The sequence below is a fragment of the Falco punctatus genome, assembly GCF_963210335.1.
Source record: "Falco punctatus genome assembly, chromosome: 5".
In the NCBI taxonomy this organism is placed as follows: Eukaryota; Metazoa; Chordata; class Aves; order Falconiformes; family Falconidae; genus Falco; species Falco punctatus.
The window spans coordinates 78162628-78179981 of NC_137584.1; the positions used below are offsets into that span (position 1 = coordinate 78162628).

The window sequence follows — 17354 nt, forward strand, 5'->3', positions numbered from 1 at the left end:
TTCCGTACCTCTCGTTTATGCATACTTTAGCCTTATGGCAGGGTTTAAAAAGGTAAGAATTGCTACATCAGGTCCAATTTATAATTCTTCTCATCCTTTATCCTCTTTTTGGCATGTAGCTCTTCAGAGGAAGTAGAAAAATACTCAAGAGAAGACAGATGAGGATAATTCATCCTCAGGGAAGTTATTTTCTGAATTTTTGTTTGGAGTGACTTCAAACTCTAAGGATGATGTTTCCTTTCTGTCCCATATCTCTCCTTGCTACTAACTACTGTAAAACTGGTGTGTAGGTTGTATTTTTACAAAAAAATAGATTCTCTTTTTAAGGGAATTGCCATGGGGCCATTTATCAGCATTAAATGCTATACTTGCTTCCAGGTAATTCTAACTATCACTCGTACATGTCCAGTTCTGCTGTCAGAAGAAACAGAAGCATAATCTCCTCAAAGTAGAGTGAAGGAGATAAAATCACACAACCACTGTATGATCAGGTTCGAGGGGACCTCTGGCGATCATCTAGTCCAACCCCCTGATAAAGTAGGTTCTCCTAGAGCAGGCTGCAAATGTCATACTACAATAAGGTATAGCTTGTTTACATCCTCAGACTTCATATTTTGTCTTCAAGTACTCATTATCTGACTCATTTTCTGTTTATATTCCACGAGAAAGATGCTAAGCAAAAGCTGACTCCTGGAAATACTTGACATTCTTTTTAGTCTAATTTTGTCCTGAGCGTGGCTGAAATGGCTGATTTTGAACCACTCATAAAAGGATGTCTGCAGCAAGGAAGACAGAGTATTTTCATTTCAGAGAACCCTGCTGCGTTATATTCCCTTATTTTCATCAAAACCAGACCATGTTTACTTGTCCTTTTGGCCTTGTGGTCAGTGTTTTTTATTTAAATCGGTTTAGTTCTAAGTAGTCGTTTTCACTCATTCCCGAGTTTCCCACAAAAACCTAAACAGTGGCAGCCTGATATAGCTTTGAACACTTTCCTCCTTTATTAAACAAAAAAACACCCCACAACCAAACAAAAAACCCCAACAAAAAGCACCCCTACCCTGTAAACTCTTCAAAAGCAATGTACAAGTCCACAAACATGCTCATGAAGTTAGTAGCCTTGAAGACCAAGGTGACGGCCGGTTCCCTCCCCAGGCCTCCCTACATGCACCCCTGCCACCTTCCTCAAGCCAGAAGCAATGGCCCGGCCCCTACAGCCAGAACCCACCCCGTAGCTCAAGACTTGTCTGCCCAAAAGGGGCTCCCTGAAACCATCCCAGGGTGGGTGTTTCTGGCCAAGGGCCAGAGCCAAGAGCCTGCTGGGGAATGAAGTGGGGTACCCCCTAGATGCATAGGGCAGCCCGAGGGCCTCAGCGGGCCGAGGTTTTTACTGAGGGGCCGTGAGGCTGCTCCATCCCGCGGGGGAGCTGTGGGAGCACGGGCTGACGGCAGGGTCCTCAGCCTCTGTGGGAAGGGGCGCATCGCCCCTCAGGAGGCTAGCGGCCTTCCCTCAGGAGGGCCTGAGGACAAATGACTGCGGGGCGGCCGGGAGACAGGGCAGAAAACCGAACCGGGGAGGCAGGGAGAAGGGAGGCGGCAGCAGGGCAGCTCGGCACTCCCGCCGGCCGCTGAGGGGGCACGGCGGGCGCCGGGGGAGGGGCGGGTCCACGGGGCGGGGACGCGGCCGTGACGTCACCCCTCCTGGCAACGGCGCCACGGCGTGGGGGCGGTGGCGCTCGGCTCTCGCGGGATTTGGCGACCCCCGCGGCGGGCGGGGCGGGGCGGGGCGAGGCGGGGCGGGGGCGGTGCCGGGGCCGCCGGTGCCGGAGCTCGCCCGAGGCGAGGCGCGGCGGGAGGGGATTGCGGCTGCTTCTGCCCCTGCCCCTGCCTTTGCCCCGGGCCGCCGGCGGCTCGGAGCAGCCTCTTTAACGCCCGTGCCCGTAGCGACACAGATGGAGCCGCCGTGCCCGGCTTGAGCACGTCGGCGGGATCGGGAGTCGCTCCGTCGAGCCCGGGCGGGCGGGCGCAGCATGGGTGAGCACGGCGGGGAAGCGCTGCCGCGGCGGGAGGCGGCGAGGCTGGCCCCCTCTTCCCGCTCCCCAGGGGCCGCCTCCGTCGCCCTTTGTCTGGGGGGGGGGGGGGGGGCGCGGACCTGCGGTGCCCGGGGAAGCGCCGCTTCAGGGCAGCCGCCGGCGTGCCCTGGGGAAGCAGCGTCGCTGGTACCCGCTGCCCTGGCGGAAGGTGGCGGCCGGCGGAGGGGCTGGAGGAGCTGCCGCGGGTGCCCGGGCCCGGCAGGCCGGAGCCGGCGGCGGCAGGTGCCCGCAGGTGGTTGGCTGAAGGCCGCCTCCCCGGCGGGACGAGGGGCGGCGAGAGGCCGGGGCCGCTCCCTCCTGTCCGACCTGGCCCGGGGGGCTGCGGCGGGGGCCCGGGGCGGCCGGAGGCGGGTGGCGGTGCCGGGGGTGACAGGGTTTTCGGTGGGGAGAGCGAGGTTTGCAGCCGTATAGCGAGCATTGAGCCAGTGCTGGAGGGAGGGAGCTTGGTCTTGGTCGGAGGGGCTTGGTGAAGTTTTTCGGGTTAAATCCAGCCCTTCTGGCTTCTTTTTTGTACCCAGCTTCAGTTTGAGCTGTGCCTACTCCCATTTCTCCACCAAGGTGTTGGCTTCAAAAAAGCAAGTGTACGACGACTCGAAGTATTTCTGTTTTCATGATGTGCCAGCTCAGGTTTACACTTGAAACAATCAGTTGTGCTGGGTCTGATTTTTAATGGAAGAGCCTCTGCACAGGGAAGTGTGAAAGACCGACTTCAACATCACTCTTCAGAGCCTTCTTTCCTTATACAGGATGCCCCCACTGGGGTCCAAAGAGCTCCGTTGACCATTTTATCTGCCTCTGTTACCTCCACTCGCGTTGCATCCCTTGCTGTGCTGTCCTGTATAATAACATCAGCCGCTTAATGCCCTTCCGGAGGGGTGTGTGCAGGCGTGCGTGTGGTGGGGGCTTGCCTGCCCTGTTTGAAGAGGGCTGCGTGTGTGTGCTTATGCTGCTGTGTGCAAACATGCTATGTTTAAGCGGAATTGAAGCCTTTTAGGTGGAAGGATACCTAGGTTTTGAATAGCTTTGCTTCCTCCCCCTTATGCATTAAAAAAAAAAAAGGGGGGGAGAAATGCGGGGTGTGTAGATCAAACGTGCAGTTAGTGGACCGATAAATGTTCCTCCTGACTTGTGTTCCTCCTGATAATAAAGACGTGCTCTCAGTTTTTTCATCTCAGTGAAAGTTGTATTACATGATCAAAGCACACTTAAAATGAAGTCTGAAAATATAGAGTGAAATTGGCGTTCTAGGTTCTGATACAAGCCAAATTCTAAAAAACTCACTTTTTGATGCTTCTTTTGGTTATTCAGAATAGGCAGGAATTATTTATTGTGTCTTTCTGGGTTGCATTGCCTTACTTGCAAGTGAGAAGCATCTGTCCAGGTCATTGCAGTGGCCTGTGATGGTAGTTTGTAAAGCATGAAGTTTTAGTGTGCTAGTTAAACTTTTTAAACTCGGACTGTGTAATGCTGAAATGTGAAATACCTGAGGATTTATTTATGGTAGGTCTGGGTTATTAGTGTACAGTTAGGAATACTGTAAACACTGTTAATAAAGGACTGAGTCCAGCTTATGACTAATGGTTACTATAGTTTTATGTTTCATGGGTTTTTTTCCTTTCCTTTTTTTAAGTGTGGCTTGGTTCTCTGTCTCTTCTGATTACAGTAGTGAGCATGTTATTACTGCTGCAGAGGTGACTGAATTGACAATACTGTGTCAAGTATTGTTATTGCATGGGTGGTTACAGCAATTTGTGTGCAGTATAGGACTGTTTCTGCCAGAACATTGGCAAACCTCTATAAATGATTGCAGAATGATCCTAGAACCTTTTAGATAGATTTTCTGTGAAGGTGTCATCCTTTATTCAGATTTTCAAGCGTTATTCTCTTGTCACCAAAAGTAGGGAGAAATGTACTGTAAAACATCTCTAAAAATAAGAGTGGAAAAAGAACTAACTGTAGTTTGTACTGCACTCACTATATTTAGTGATGGCCTCACATTTAACTTTAGAGGTCATTATTTCATTATTTTATTATTGATGTCATAGTAGACCTGGCTCTTGATAAGAGATTGTTTGTCTTGTATGTCAGCTTATGGAAGAGATTTTACATGTAAGAGGTGGCATGGAGGGGGCTGTTGGGATATCTGTTTGACAAACTCAAGGGTTTCCGAGATTTATGGAGAAGTAAGAACGGGGCGTGTGAGGAATGACTGTGGAAGAACCAAAAGGAGAAGGGCAGAAATACAAAATGCCTTGGAATAGGTTCTTCACATTCTTGTAGTGATTGGACATTAATGTTGCAAGAGCGTGTGTCATTCAGGCACTTGAAAGATGGGGAGGAGGATGTTGTCAGAGGTGACAAACACAACACTATTAACTGGTAACTAAAGTACTAGTAATGCGGTAATGCCCTGTTAAGGGCTTAGGCTTTGTCATTGTAATCACTTGCCTTCTGTACTAGATAAGTCACATGGATTCAATATATGGTTCTACAAATAGAGAAATAGATTAATTAAAGGGGAAAAAGTGTTCAGATGTTCTGTGGAAAAACTTTGAATTACCTTTTTGCTGTCTTGGGTTGATAGCCACTTGGAGGTAGAATTCTGTGTATTGTAAGATCTGTCTGGTTTACTTTAATGGCCCAAAATTAGATTATTTTACTAATTGTAGTTGAGAAGGTGTTTGACTGTATAACTTACATGTTAACAAGAAGGTTGCGCTAAATTTGCAGTGTCCAACTAATTTTTATATGGCTTTACAGCTAAAGAGTGAAGTATTCCAGCAACAGTTAATAAATTGCCACAGTGGTTCACTGAAACTTACTGGAGTTCTGTCAGTATCTACTTCGCTATATGCATTTCTCCCCCCTTCCCCCCCCCCCCCCCATCCCATCCCATCCCCTTTTTATTTCCAAAAATTTGTGCAAGTTTTGATTTGTGGTGCTGAGAAGTTAGTACACTTGAATTTCGTGGATTTTAGCTTTAGAAAGTTTTATAACTTTGGAATACTTTAAGAAGCCAGACATACTTTTTCATTGCTAACAGAATGAGTATAAATATACATAAATATATTTGTTTTACAGAAACTATTTAGTAAGTTTATCGGGCATTAAACTTGCATGACACCTTTTGCTTTCTTTACCTTCATGTTGGCAACAGAAAAAAATCTAGACGGGTTTTGTAAGCAGGCTGAGTGCTTGTAACATAGTCACATGGACAGTGACAGATTGTTGCAGTATTGACTAGTAGTATTAGAAGAACCAATCAAAACATTACTTCAAGGTTTGCTCTCTCATTTGAGGAAAAAAACCCAACAAACCAACCAAAACTAAACACACACCACCACCACCACCCCCCCCCCCAAAAAAAAAAAAAAAAATCACTCCAAACACCCCCCAAACATATGGGATAGGATAAATGAAGAGTCCTTCCATTACTATTATTCATAGTAAAATACCGAAGAATGAGTTATTGGAAGTAAAATTTTTTGCAACCCTTTTCTACTGGGGCACTTGATTGTAATGTTGACAGACCCATTGTATTTGTACTGGCAATGTTGAGCAAAGTGCTGTCTTATAGTTTTCCTTATTCTAGGCAAAACTATAAGGGAAGATGATGGAAAGTTGACCTCTGGAAGAGAGGTGCCTAAGCTACTGTAACAAACAAGTTACAGTAACTGAGAAGGGTTGGTGGGTACTGGGTTTGGGTTGAGGTGGAGGAGAAATCCCATCAAAAAAGTGCTAGAGATTCTGTCAGCTCAGCTCTTGCCTTTTCTGTTTTTCCAAGAATGTAAGAGCTGCTATGCTAAGTCTTGTCTTTGGGGCAGGTAGGAAGGAAGAGGATAGGGAAAGCAGGCAGGTCCATCGTGGAATGTTGTTTGTTTTTAAGTAAGACACATGGTCTGGCAATTAGTAATTGCTCAAAAGTGTTTGTAGTTTCACTGGACTTTTTTTATAGATGGGGATAGGCTATCAGGGACTTGTACAAAGGGGGGCAAAGAGGCTCTTTCCCTCCACAGCTACCTGTGGCAGTGAGAGTCCCTGTTTAGCATGAATGGGTGTGTGTGTAGGAAAGATGTCGTTTTTGCATGAGGCTTTTTCCCTAAAGCTGCTGCTCATTCTGCCTAATTCCTTTGTATTTTTGAGAAATGGTGGGTGATTGGTGGCTTCAGACTGAGAAGTCTCCCCACGTCTGCTTTCCTTGTGTGCCAGCCATTCTGGGTGCTGGTCACCTTTACTGGATGGTTATTTTAATTTTGATAGCACTTTCATCGTGGAGAGTTCTTGAGACTCTGTATATGTTATTCAAGACTTAACTCCATGCAGGAGTGTAATTATTTGCTGTCCTGGCTTCTTTTATTCTCCTATCAGTTCTTAGAGGTTTTGTTTCAGCTAGGTAGGGTCTTCCCTTTGGAGTCTCTTCACTTTCACTGGCTGCCTTCGCCCTGTTGTCTGCCTGTATTAGGCTTTTTTGTCCCTTAGTGATTTTTTTGTTGCATAAACACAGGAAGTGTGTGGTCAGGCATGCTGCACTGTCTGGGACTAAGCGAGGTGGCTGCCTGGGCTGTCCCGCTCTGGCTGTCATCGCTTTGCTCTTCCCCATCCATTTTGCTTCCTTATGGGTGCTGTCACATGTGACTGCTGCTCTAGTATTTCCCTGACCCAGTTTCATAAAAGTGCTTTGCTAGGAAAGAGCAGCAATGAAAGTGCCTAAAGTGACTTAGGTCGTCTTGACAGATGTGGGTAAGTTGATCAGGTGAAATTTGTTACTAGTAGTTCTGGAATGTAGCAATTTCTAGCAGCTAGTCCAACCTGTGATTGCCCCCTGGGCACTTAAAACTTGTCTCTGGTCCACTACAAGGGGTTAGTCCTTTTCTTCTGTTCCTTTAAAGTCTGGTGATTGGATTTTTTTTTTTTTTTAAGCTGGCTTCCTAGATTTTGTGATGTAGTTAAATCAAACTTTTCCTTCTGACACTCTTCCTTTCCATGAATGTTGCTTTTCTCTTCTACTCTGAATTGTGAATTTGCTAACGATGTAAAATGTGCCCTGCTCACTGTGAAGGGGATGCTTGTGTCTTTGCTGTCCCTTATCTTCTTGGACGTGCAGTGATGAGAAATAGTTTTACATAACTTTGTCACTGTGATGGTGCGAGCGTAACCCTGCTTGCACATAGCCCTTGGCTGTCCTGTCAGAGTCCTAAATCAGACTGAAGGAGAAGTCACAGTATGTGTCTGTCTGCCAGATGAGTTAAATCTTTCCACTTTTGGGGGTGATGTACACTGGAGAGAATATAATATGAGGTCATTTAGAATATGGAATTAACTTAAAGGAATATGTATTGCCTATAGCATGCTTAAAGTATTATTAGGCAGGGTTGCTTTCAGTGGAATAAATTAGAATCTAATATTTTGAATTATTAAAAAACCCCACCCTTTTCTTTTAATTTCAGCAATTTGGACAGTGCTGACTTGTGATGTTACAATCGCAAGGAGAGGGTTGCAGCTGGAGCTCTCTGCTGAAATCTGGAGAAAGAAGCGAGGATCTGTCTGCTTGTGTGCCTTAGTGCTGTAAAGTTTTGTAATTGTAAATTTGAGTTTAAATTTGACATTGTTAAACAAACTAAAATTAATTTTATCACCTTTATTGCTTAAACCAGATAAAGTATTATTTTAAATTATTGAAATGGCTTAAGCTTATGCTGTTTCCTTAGCAGTATCTAAATTGTCACGAACATGATACTTTTTGGCAGTATAAGAATATATAAATGTTTTTTCTTTTTCTTTTTTTTTTTTGCTTCCTTTGAATAGATTTTTGTGGATTTGAGTTACTAATGATTTTTATTTTAGTTTTAAGGAAGGCGGTTTTGCCCAAGATCCTGGAAACTTGCCTGATTTACCATTTAAAGAAGACTCTTAAGTCATTAGTTTCTACTTCTTGGATAAAATTACGAAGTGGTCAGTCTTAGTCAAATGCTTTTGACTGTATATGTAGCGTGATCTTTGTAAGCTGGTGCTGAAACAAAATCTCATCCTTCACTTGCTTCTGGCTAGTGTGTATTGTCCTCTTCCCTTCCTTGTACAAGCTGAATCTTTTGAAACTTCCCTGTTTTTCTGGATTAGTTTTCAGCCAGGTTGGCTCTCTAGAAGCTGAGACTAAGCTCATGGTTGCAAAAAGTGAATGAAAGCAGGATGAGGATGCTATTTAAGAGTGGTGTCAGCTGCAGCACATTTACAGCAGTTGTCAGAGTTGTGCCTGGTAGAAATTACTGTCTTCCAGTTTTAGCTCTTTGGTTCAGTTGTGGATTTATTTGATTTATTTACCTGTTTGCCTTAATTCTGCTTAATATTTTTTATTTTCCAAGCTACGTTGTTTCTTAATTTTTCAGGAAAGATACGAAAGAAGAACAATAGCAAACTTCTTGGGATGGTTCAAGTTACTTCCACTCAATGAATCTTTGGGACTGGGGAGAGAAAAGCCTCCCAGTTTCACTGCTTGAAGAAATGAAACTGCTTAATTTCATAAAGGTTTCACGCTCTAGTAAAGGAGAATCATATCACTCAACTCTGGACTTGTAGCTTTAGTTATGAAAGGATTAGTTTTAAGGTTGCTTTGTGTGTAATTTCTCTTGTCCTGGAGTCATTCTGTGTGTGCAGTTTAACTCTGTGCTTCAGCAGAGATCTCTTTAAGCTGCTGCTGAACAAGGTAGAGCTTTGTGATGCTTCCTCCTGGCTTGCTATGGCCCTGGCGGTTGTGAGTCCGCAGTGTGAGCTGACAAGCTGGCTGGTGTGGAAGAAACTCATGTGCCAGGTTTGCCATCGTGTCAGCAAGCTGAATGGCCTTATTCTGACTGCACAGTCATTAGTGCCTGTGCAAGAAAGTGGATGGGACTGTATTTCAGGAGCCAGGGAATGGAGAGCGTTTCTTCTCTTCCATTGTAGCCTGCAGTTACTTTGCACTTGGTCCAAGCTGAAATTTCCTGAGTTTCTACTGAGTGTCTATATTAATTGCTCTCCCTAAGTGTTCATGATCCAGCAAACCGATTATTTTATAGCTTTCTTGTTCCTGATCTTTAAAATGCTTTTCAAGTCCTCGTCATCCTCCCCATCCATTTTAAGCCAGCCAAGTGCCCTTTTTAAACTGTGCCTCTAACTTGCTTTCTTTTTAAAACAGGCTTAATAATACCTTTAAAGAGAAAATAGTTCCTAAACAGCTAGAACTTATTATTTTGGTGGCTTTTTCTATTTCTGTGGATTTTGGTTTTGGTTGTACTCGGTGATATGTATGTTTTGAGAAGACAGCTTACCATAGGATGTAAAAAATAATATACCTCTGTCCTTCTATATTCTGTTTTTCTGCAGTTGGGCTGGATGGTAATGTTCCCATCACTTATGCTTTTATGGAGTTTGGCTTATTTAGTACTGTCATAAATCAGTAAATGCAAGATCAACTAGAGTAAGTCTGCCTAAAACTTAAGGGAAATTATATTGCTGTTTGCACTCATTTTAACATCTGAATGTTTCTGTCTGGGAAGTTACTGACTACTAGAACAAATTGCCAAGGGAAGTGCTAGATCCATCGTTTCTCGATACGGTCAATCCCCTGGATGATGCCCCTATCAGTGCATTCTTTAGTCTTCCCTTTTGGCAGATTTAGTGATCATGTGTCCTTGGGATGATCTAGTTCAAGACACTGGCCAGGGTTGAATCCAGCTGGAAAAGAACCAGCTGGCTGATTTGGCAGCAAACTAAAACCGGCACACCCTGGAGCAGCAGAACTGTGGAAGCACAAGGGAAGAGGCAGCCGTATGGAAATGAATAGGGAGAGAGCGTGCAGGGTCACTACTTCATCCTCAGATTGTTGAAATCACTCTAAGAAACTCTATATTCTCCGTAAATGACTAAAGCAACTGTTCCTGAAAAGCAGAACCCATCTGTTTGGTTTCCTAACTGGTTAAGTCAAGAATATTCTTTTCTCCAGAGTTTTTTAGTACAAGACTTCAAATGTAGCTAGATTTGCAAGCTGCCTGGGAGTGTCGGCAGAGTTTCAGATGTTTGAAACCTCAGTGTCCCAGATAACACTTGTTTTTGTGTTCATCTGAGTTAGTGCTATTCTGAAGCCAGGTAAGATGAGATGCGGTTCTGAAATTGGGGCAGTGGAAGTGCTGAAGGGAGTAAGTCTTTTGTAGGCATGAGAACAAAACCATATACATTAATCCCATACTATCATGGGTATGGTAGATAAGGATCTTTCAGAAAAGTTATTGTAAACTGTGCTGTTTTGCTCATGAAAGTGCTTCATTTTTGTGATTCAAGTTGTGTGTGGTACAGAAAATATACCTTGCCCTTCAGCACTGGGAATGAGAGTTTGTGGAGTGGAAGACGATAGTTAAAAACATTACATTAATATTTGCACATTATGAGAAGCCTAAGTATAATAGGATCTGCTTTTCCAGCATACCAGTTTCTGTGTAAGGATGGTGGTGAAGGGAAATTGGAAACTGTCTGGGGTTAAACCCTTTGCAGTTTGAGGAGAACTTGAAGACATTTCTTGTAACTGTGTGTGCTATAGGGTTGTATGTGAATTAACAGTGTGGTGGTTCTCAAGTGAAAGCACAGTTGAGAGTGCATAAAATTGCCTCCTAATTTTCATGTGTTCATCATCTTACTAGATGCTTATTTTGTGGAAAGAGGGTTTCCTCTTTCAGTCTTAGTACTGTGTCCTTTCTGAGAGAGAATCATAAAATATATATATGGATTGCAAGGTAAATGGCATCTAATGAATAGGTAGCAGAAGAAAACCTGCCCTGGTAGATAACTAGGACCAGGAATCCTCAGGCTTGGTGAGTAGGAGATGAAATAAAGCTGTTTATGAAATATGAGATGTGCTGTCAATAGAATAAAACACAGCCTGCTATCTCCATGCAGCAAGAAAGCTGTTTCCTATCAAGACAAGAGTTTCTGGGGCTTGCTGTACACTGCTGCATCATGCTTTTGCAGTTCTGAGCAGTGGTTGAAGTGGTAAATCCCGAACTGTGTTTTTTAACAAGCTGAGGTTATATTGTTGATTTTTCTCTCCTCCTGATTTTTTTTTTTTTAATGTGTGTGTAGTTGAGTCACCAGGGTTGTGGTTGGTAGTGGTGAAATATGTGGGGACAGTCAAAAGGATTTCCTTAGTGTTTCTGAAATCCAAACTACTACTTCAGGTGAATGTGGTGAGAACAGTGGAGGTGAGGGTTAGCTTTCTATGAACTTGCGTTTGGGTGCTTTGTCTCCTGACTGAAGTGACTGCTATCCCTTGCCCCAGACAGCTTTTCATAACCTCCCATAAGGCATCAGCTCCCTCCTCAAATTCTTCAAATACCAATCATTCTGTGTTAGTATCAATTAGCTCTGCAAGACACAGCACATGCTGTAGCTGCTTCCAAGCTGCATATTTGATGATTAGCCAGCCATCAGGTTATAAGAGCAAGAGTGTTTGGGCAGTGGTTTGGGTGCCTCAGTGCTGACTCTGGGGGGGGGGGGGGGGGGGAAGTGCAGCTCTTATTTTTGGAATGCTACTCTTTTGGCATGTTTCAACCAAATAGCTGCACAGGGAAAGAATTATCAGGAGTGAAGCAGGGTAGGCTGATAGTGGCTTGTGTGAGCCTGGTTTCTTCAAGTGCTCAAGATGATGTTCCTATACCTAAAAAAACCTCCACAGTGAATGCAGTGGGGGATAGTTGATGTGCTGCAGCAGTACTGGGGGAATGGACTGACAGGAACCTCCTGCAGTTCCAAAAGGACAAATGCATAATCCACCATCTGGGAAAGAACCACCTCACTGTCTATCAGGTGGCATTAGCAGTATAGTAGCTACTAGGTGGGGAACAACTACTCCCCATGACCATCTGGCACTCACAAGGGTGTCTCTAAAATACTGTTTCCAGTTTTGCTCATCCCTCCCTGCAGATGCAAGGAGGATGCTGACAGATGGGAGAGTTGAGCATGGTTAGGAGGCCAGTGCGTACAGTGTGCAGGAAGTTGGTCTAGCCTGGAGAAGATAAAGACATACTCTCCTTGGAGGCACAGTGAAAAAATGTGTATCACTGGCTGCAAGTTAGGACTAATGGTAATTCCTGTTGAATGTAATGGAGGAAAAATTACTGTGGAATTGAATACCAGAAAAGGTGCCCAGGGTGGCTGTTTTATCTCCATCCTTTTTGAAAACTTCCAGAATTTAGTTGGACAATGCTTTGGTGACCTGATTTGACTTTGAGGTTAGCCTTGCTCTGACCAGTTTGCCATAAGTGGTCCGGAGGTCCTTTGAAAACTTGTTTTTCTATGATCAGAAGTATTGCAAGCTACATCTGTTTAAATCGTGGTGTTAATAAGATATACTCTAAATCTGTCTAAATTCAGGTTACAAATGGATGTTTAAAGGACTCTGTCTCCTAACTTTTAGAATATAATTGAGCTGTTGAAGCAGTTTTATCTCCTTTAAAAGTATCTGAGATTGTAGAGTGCCCTTGAGCATTTGCCATTTTGACTGGCTTTTGTAAAAAAACTATTGCATAAGGATTTCTCTCTGTGCTTTTCAATCAACAGTTCAGTTTTTTATATTGACTAAAATGTCCGCAGTAAAAAGTAAATTAATTTTATTAATGCCATAATTAGAATGGACTGTCCTGACAGCATGAAGTCAGATAGGAACACTTGTTCCTGTTTTAATGCTAAGCATATTTTGTGGTTTTTGCAAGATCCCAATCTGGGACCATTCAGACTATTGCATCATGTCTGTTTTTAAAGATGAAGGGAACACTTTGTGCATGCTCCGAATGATGCTTTTAAGTTTCCATAAATTTATTTCAAAGCCAGATTCTTGCCATGTTTGCAGAAATACTAATTGTCATTCTGAATTAAATATGTGCCAAATTGTAGGCCATCTATCAAAGCATTTTTTCTTTTTTTTTTTTTCTTTTTTTTTTTTTTTTAGGAGTGTGAAAAGAGTTTTCTTTTGGTTTAAACCCAGAAGGCTTTCAGACAGTTTCTTGTTTCTGTAAATCATGAATTCATAACCTGGAGCTATGATCATGCTGTCCTTTTTGGCTAGAAGAGTCCTGAAAAAAATCTGCAGGAGGAGCTGAAGCTTTTGTAGTAATGTGGGGTCCTGATAGTGAAGGAGGAAAACTTCTATAAAATTTAAATACATTTTTTTTAAAAAAAATTTTTTTGGGGGTACAGGGATAACTTTATAAAAAGGATTCTAAGATAAGCAACAGAGTCTTCCCCTTCAAATGTATTTTTGTGAGCTAATTATCAAGTGAAAGTTTTAAGGGAAAAACCCATACCCTGTGGTACTTTTACTGCTTATTTGGTGCTTTGAATTGGAACTAAATCTGAATGAGGTACGGTTTTTTTTTTGTTCTTCAGAGCTTTTTGGCATGGCTTTATTTTAGCAGCTTTTGTAATTTGGTGTTTTGTGACTTACCTTGAATGTTGTGCCAAATAAATGTTATAAAATTAACTTAAGGGAAGGAACAGAGGAAGAGGTGTAAATCTATGTATGGAACAGTGTCTGAGTCATGACTTTAAAAAAAGCACACATTTTCTGAAGTACATTCCCTTGTACCCTCTCGGGTCCCTGGTTTTCTCTGCATATTAAATTAGTAGCAGCTTTTCACCTTTGCTTATGAAGACATGTGCTACCTTTTCTGCAGGTGTCACCTCTCATTTCCAGGCTGGTTTCTTGCAATGAGCTCTGCTCAGACTGAAGGAAACAGCAAAACATCACTTTGTGCTTAATGTAACTTGCCAGGTAAAACATTTTGACCTCTCCTGTCCTTACAAGGTGGTGTCAAATACTAGTGGTTTTACTGTAATACTTCCTATTTCAGTCTTGCTGTGAAGGGAGGAGTCTGTCAAGTCCTGCTCATAGAATTGAGGGGGGTAAATTAAATCCACAATTCTATCAGTTCTTAAGTTTGCGTATATCTTAAGGTAAGTATTTCTGATAATATTGGAGAAGACATGATTGGATTCTTCTTCTAGTGTAGGTTTAATATACCTGCAGTGAGAAATATATCACTGAGATGCTTTTTTTTCCCCATCTGGTTGGTAATGATGACTTACCATCTACAGGATGCAGTTGGAATTGAGGGGATGCGTGCAGCGATTTGCTTTAGGGAAGTAAAAACTGACAAATGTTTAATTTAAAGTGTGTTCTATTGTACACAGTGGTAAGCACTAGAATGCACTCTAGAAAATTAGGGGAGCCTGGAGCAGGAAAATGAGCCATGTATGGTTTGCATCTTTAATGCTTCAGGGCAGGCTGCTGGGCAGGATTTCTGCTGTGCTGTTTAATTTCCTTCACAAAGTATCTTGCTAATTGTACTGGAGCCAGCTGGAGAAGCTGGTGTTTGAGATGGTTACTGTTGGAATGCAATGAGTTTCTCATTGCTTTAAACAGTTTGGGAGTAAAAGCATACATTTTTTAGAGTTTTCAATTGTCCATTTCCTAATTATTTTAGCCATTCTTACTGGGCTGTAAAATTAGACATAATCTTTTATTAAAAATGTGTGGTGATTCGTTTCTTGGAGAATGCATGATGGACTTGCCCAATCTAAAAATGCTGGGCAAATCCATGGCAGCTTCCAGATAGACCAGTTCTGTGCTGACAGGACCAAGACTTCTGGCTTTAGACCCTCTCATGGGTATACTGCTATTCTTGTTTTTATTTTTTATTTTTTTTTTTTAGGATTGTTGCTCTAAGCAGAAAATGCTTGTGCTGGAATGGAGTGATGCAGCATAGAGCAACTTAGAAAAGAAGTAAGGAAAAACAGCAGATGCTGCAGGGTGGAAAGAAAAAGAAAAAAGAAAAAAAATGAAACTTTACTCAAATCATGTTATCACTGACTTTGAAAGTGACTGGAGCTGGCTTCGGACCGTACTGTCTGAGAGTTCATGACTTTGATGTCAGAGGCGTAGCAGCGAGAAGTATTTTTGGGAGAAGTGTTCAGTGGCTGAAATGAATTTGTTTGGTCAACTCTGGCACAGAGTTGCCTGTCAGCTGTAGATATGTAAAATTGGAAGTTTGAGAAACTTAATGAGGTATCCAACAGATCGCAAGGATTCTGTGAAAGTGAGAAGATGTCTCTGAAAGAGAACATGCTAAAACCAGTTACTGATAAATTCTTTTATTTGTATGATGTATCTAACACCTAGGTAAAATCTCATTAAAGATTTTTGTGTCTGAATTACAGAATGGTTTGGGTTGGAAGGGACCTCCAAAGATCATCTAGTCCCAACCTCTATTGCCATGGGCAGGGATACCTTCTGCTAGAGCAGGTTGCTCAAAGCCCTGTCCAGCCTGGCCTTGAACACTTCTAACGATGGGACATCCACAGCTTCTCTGGGCAACCTGTCCCAGTGTCTCACCTCCCTTACCATAAAGAATTTCTTCCTTATGTCTAGTCTAAACCTACCCTTTTTCAGTTTAAAACTGTTGCCCCTTGTCCTGTCACTACAGGCCCTAGTAAAAAGTCTGTCCCCACCTCTTTTATAAGCCCCCTTTATATACTGAAATAAGTAAGGTCTCCATTATCATTAGAAAGCATAAAATGTGGTGGGACCCCATATTTCAGGAAAATAACAACTACTTTTTATTCCAGCTTGTTCATTCCCCTCTTCCAATGGAAACTTTTTTTTTCCTTGAAGCTCATAGTATTTGATCAAAATAGGAAGCTGACAAGTGTCTGAGCTGCTGGTGCTGGGCAAGCAAATGCCCAAATGAGATACTGGATATTGTGAGACTGAAACGGTATGTTTGAAAGCTGTTTTGTTTCTGCCCCACCCCATGTGTGTGTGTTCTGATTTGATTTTTTTTTTTTTTTTCTCCTAAAACTGTCTTTATAACAGTTGAAAATACCTTTACTGTAAGCACAGGAGAGTACCCGCTAAGTTTCTAACTGATGTTCTAAACCATAACATATATCTAGGACCTTTTTGGTGGTAACTTGTGGTAGAAAAGATACACTCTATTCCAGAAGAATGATATGTTTTCTTGATAACCAGCACTATGGTCTTTGATTGGAAAGACTTTGATTTTTAAATTCCCTTCTAAAAATATTTTTTTAAAAATTTGTTAGAGGAAGAGGGGCTAGGGCTGGAAGACTGAGCTGCTGCAGCACAGCACTGCCTGAATGCGAACTCAGGTGGGTATGGTGCTCCCTCTGATCAGCTCTTACGCTGGGGAAGCAGAAAGGCAGCTTGTTGGAAATTTGGCCTGACTCTGTGGCATAGTGGCTGATTGACATCGCTCATCTAATGCTTCATCAAATCGGATGAGCCTTCTGAGATGTGGGGTGTGTTGGCATGAGTATGAAGGTTGTTGCTTCAAATGGAGCAAATCCTGTTGAGCTCCAAATTGAGTCCCTGCTGTGTGGCAGCAGGGTGTGTTTGGTGCTCCCAGAGTCTGGGTAGACACAGCTGAGCTGGTTTTGTGTAGAATCAGCTTGGGTCCAACAATGTGTGTTTTGTTTATATTGAAGGCGTCTTTAGTGCTTGAAAGCAGTGTGTGTTTGCCCAGCACCTGAGCTAATACATTCTACAGACTTAGGTTCTCTGTCCTTGGAATAATGAGCTTATAGCAAAGTGGGAGTTACCTGCATATGCTTAAAAGAGAAAGTACATAAAATGGCGTGAAAATCTTTCAGTTTCATTGGCATTATGTTGTTTTATTCTGAACTAATGAAAGAATCTTGATGGCGCAGGGCACTTTGCTGAAAACAAGACTTTAAGTCAATATTTGAATATATGAGATCAGCAGTATCTTAAACTGCCGAGTAAACTCCACAGCCACATCCCTTCCTTGTGGCAACAGAAGTTCGCTTGGCTGGCATATAGGAAATAAAAGCTGCAGGAGCAGGAAGCAGTGTGGCTGCTGTGGTACAGGGGTGTTTATTAGGATTGGAGCTGGCGTGACTGGCATGGCTCACATGGGAGCAGGCACAGGTAGAAAGGGCTCTGCCGTGTGTCACTGTTGTTTCTGAGGCCATGCAGGAGGTGTCTGACCTCCTTTTGAGCTACTGTGAAGGCAGAACATCTTGTGATGCTTGATGCTTTCAGAAGCCCTCGTTATGCAACTGTTTTGCAAGTCCTCCACATGGAGCATGAGTGTGATGGCTCTGCGTGGCTCAGCTTGGTTAAGTGTCTGCTGTTCTGTATAGTGTCACTTCGAAACCGTTGACTTGCGGAAGGCTGTGGTGAACTCTGCTGTAAAATACTAC

The 17354-nt window shown here is 43.0% G+C and overlaps 1 protein-coding gene across 2 annotated transcripts in view; it reads left to right on the forward strand.

The window, feature by feature from the left end:
• The first annotated feature begins 1791 nt into the window (after window positions 1-1791).
• CD2AP (CD2 associated protein) overlaps window positions 1792-17354 on the forward strand; it is an 89735-nt gene continuing 74172 nt past the window's right edge. Inside the window, exon 1 of one of the 2 annotated variants that reach the window (XR_013928449.1) lies at window positions 1792-2034. Coding sequence is in view for 1 of the 2 variants with exons in the window: in XM_080389243.1 (XP_080245369.1) it covers window positions 2031-2034 (4 nt within the window). In the remaining variant the exon portion in view is untranslated. The remainder of the gene's footprint in view (window positions 2035-17354) is intronic. The other variant, XM_080389243.1, reaches the window with a different exon arrangement.